Source organism: Nestor notabilis, unplaced genomic scaffold, assembly GCF_000696875.1.
Source record: "Nestor notabilis isolate BGI_N333 unplaced genomic scaffold, ASM69687v1 scaffold19092, whole genome shotgun sequence".
NCBI classification, from domain to species: Eukaryota; Metazoa; Chordata; class Aves; order Psittaciformes; family Psittacidae; genus Nestor; species Nestor notabilis.
The window spans coordinates 3136-6425 of NW_009918957.1; the positions used below are offsets into that span (position 1 = coordinate 3136).

General features: G+C 47.0%; 1 protein-coding gene across 1 annotated transcript; it reads left to right on the top strand.

Moving 5' to 3' along the window:
- Positions 1–1350: 1350 nt before the first annotated feature.
- FOXO4 (forkhead box O4) lies at positions 1351–2568 on the top strand (the record flags this gene model as incomplete). The annotated part of the gene is made up of 2 exons (XM_010010004.1): positions 1351–2247; positions 2326–2568. Coding segments are annotated over 2 exons (1140 nt in total), but the record flags the coding sequence as incomplete, so codon positions are not given.
- Positions 2569–3290: the final 722 nt, after the last annotated feature.

Genomic DNA, 3290 nt, shown 5'->3' on the forward strand with positions numbered 1-3290 from the left:
AAGAGCATTGGCTAACACATGTTCCATCAGGCCCTGGCTCTGCAGTGACTCTTGGGGTGCTCTCCAAGTCAGAGCACATGTATCGTTGGATCGCAACAAGCAGCCATTCTGCTCCAAGTTCCCAACAGCCAAAGCCAACACGGAGTGATTCTCACACCTCCTTCCCTCTCCATGAAAACTTTCCACTTTCCCTGTATTGTTTATCTACATCTGCTTTGTTCTAGGATAGTACTTTTGGTGAGGTGGCCAAAATTAGCATGGGGAGGACTTGTCCGAGAGGAAAAGGGTGGGGAGAGGGAAAGCAGCAGGCAGGAAAGAACTGTGTTGAGAGCTGGTGGGAAAGGGTGATAAAAGCACAGATAACTTGGTTCAGAATTAAGAGGGAATGCATGAAAGCTGAGGGCTGCTATATGCCTTTTAGTTTGTGTGAAAAAGGTCTTGCACTTGGACCACTGCTATGCTAGCAGCATAGCATCTTTCAAAGATGTGTTTGACCATCTGAACAAGTGAAATGCAAATATCAAACAAATGCATGACACAGGCCTCAAGGGGAGTTCATGGAGGATCTGCTCAAACAAGGAGTTACTGCTTGCTTACTCTAAAACACCAGGGATTTTAGCAGTTGCAGGATGGAAATTCAGTTTGATGATGGTGTACAGATATGTCAGCTTGCAGGTTCCAGCAAAGCTAAGCCAAAAGAAGGGAGTTAGGAGAGGCTCAAACTGGCATGTGCTGAGCAGGACTGCACTATCCACCTTACCCTAGGAGAAACAAAGGCAGAGGAAAGTGTGCTGCTTCCGTGCCCAGGGAGGCCGGCAGGCTCCAGGATTGCTAGGACTCTTGTTCCACAAAGTTTCCCTTGTTTCTCTGGTTTTGGGATGAAGATGGTGCCAGGTGTACTGAATTAGAAGTGGTTTGCTCTTTCTCTTCACTCAGTCTATTTATTTGCTGCCAGGCTGTGCTTAAATGTTCAGCTACGCTTATGCTCAGTAGTGGGGTTGGCAGAAAGGTGGGAGCAGCATTAGCTCAAATTAGGCTTACATTGAAGCTGCAACCTGTGTTTGGGAAGTTGCTTACTTCTCTGGGGTATGCCCAGTTTTTGCAGATCCTGTATGGTCTTGAGAAGTTCTTTGCTGGAATTTTGCTAGTTGTGGTAGTTTCACCTTTGGTGCTGCAGTGAGACATGGCACTGCTTGCTAGTGCTGTCAAGCATGTTCAAGAAGGAATAGCAGTTCTTAATGGTTGTAAGTTTGTTCTCTGGGAACTATCTGAATATGTTTATGCTTGTGCGGTGTCCGGAAGTTCCTATCTTGATTTTGTGTTTCTGGTTTTCTGTGGTTTTTTTTTCAGAACTCTATTAGACATAACCTGTCCCTGCACAGCAAGTTTATTAAAGTCCATAATGAAGCCACAGGGAAGAGCTCCTGGTGGATGCTTAATCCCGAGGGTGGTAAAAGTGGAAAAGCACCAAGGAGAAGAGCTGCCTCCATGGACAACAGCAGCAAACTTGCAAAAGTCAGAGGTAAAGCATCTAGAAAGAAGCCTCCTCTCCAGTCTGCTCCAGAATCCACTGCTGACAGTCCTGGCTCCCAATTCCCTAAGTGGCCTGGGAGCCCATCCTCAAGAAGCAATGAGGACTCTGACATGTGGAACACGTTCCGGCCTCGAACCAGTTCCAATGCAAGCACCATTAGTGCCAGGCTTTCTCCTATCCTGACAGAGCAGGATGACCTCCATGATGAAGAGCTACTTCCTTCTCTAGTGTACTCTAGTGCATCCAGCAATGTTCCACCAACTGTGACTGAGGAGCTTGAGCTCATTGATGGGTTAAATTTGATGTCTCCCAGCTCATCTGTGTTATCTACCCAGCAATCTGCCTCAAGTGGTCAGATCCAGAGGGATTCCAGCTTTCCCTTACGGAATGCAGCTGCTCAGACCACTACTTTTGGCAATTCCCTGTTTAACCCCGTTGATATCTCACTACAAAGTTCTGTCAGCCATTTCTCTGCCCCTCAGACCCTGGAAGCTCTTCTGACACCCAGCTCTCCACCTCCAAGGGATGTTATGATGACTCAGGTGGATCCAGTTCTCCCGCAGACTGGTAACAGGATGAGCAGCCGAACTCTTCTGCTTCTAGGTGGACAGGCTGCCCAGAGTAAGATGAGCTCAGGCAATCCACGAGGAAAACCTACAGAGCAGCAGGCAGAACCAGCCAGTGCGAGTGTTTTGCCATCAACACTTCCTATAGTAACATCTCCTCAGAATACTGCCAGCATCACCAGTTTGAAGGCTCCACTTTCTGCAACAACTGCCCAGTCAGTCCAGCTGGGCAGTCCACTGCTTCTTTCTTCTGCTAGCCCTGCTCCCTTGGGATTGAACCAGGACAGGCTGCCCATTGACCTGGACATTGACATGTACATGGAAAACCTTGAATGTGATATGGATTACATCATCAACAGTGAACTCATGGATGGAGAAGGATTGGACTTTAATTTTGAACCCATTCTGCCTACTCCCAGCTATCCCAGCACCTCGCAGGCCTCCAACCATACTTGGGTACCAAGTTAACTTCAGGAGCACAAAAAGGTAGGTGTAATCATGTAAAATGCTACAGCTCTATAGTGGGAACAGCCTTGCCTGGGATGGTTCCTGTGCCCAACTCTGCAGCAGTTAGACACTTCTTCCTCGGAAGTGAGTGGGTAAAAAAGCTTCTGGGAGAGCTGCATTCCCTTTTAGAAGGAGAAAAAGCTGTGTAAAGGTAGGTAGATTTAACTTAACAGGTAGTAAACTCCTTTATGGAGTAGAGCAGCAACCTGAATGAAATTCCTGTTGTATCTCATCACCACAGGAGTGTTTCTGAAATACGTGCAAGCTGTCCTGTGGTCCCAGGTGCCTTCATTACCTGGGCTTTTTAAATGTAAAGCAGAGAAGCTGAGGGAATGTTTATCAAAGGGTAGGGTCTAGTAGTGGTGAATATGTGTCTATAATCAGATGTGTAAGAGGGAGAACATGAGCTCTTAATAGCATGGTTGTGTTCTTTTTTCATATCATTATTCCATACGTAGTATGTGAATTGCTTAATCAATACAGAGGAGCTATCTGATGTTAAAACCAATGGATTTGCTTTGTTCCATGCATGAAGTTCATGAAATCCAAGCCTGTTTTATGTTGGAAAGGACCTTAAAGCTGATCCAGTCCCAACCCCCTGCCCCGGGCAGGGACACCTTCTACTAGAGCAGGTTGCTCCAAGCCCCTGTGTCCAGCCTGGCCTTGAACACTGCCAGGGATGG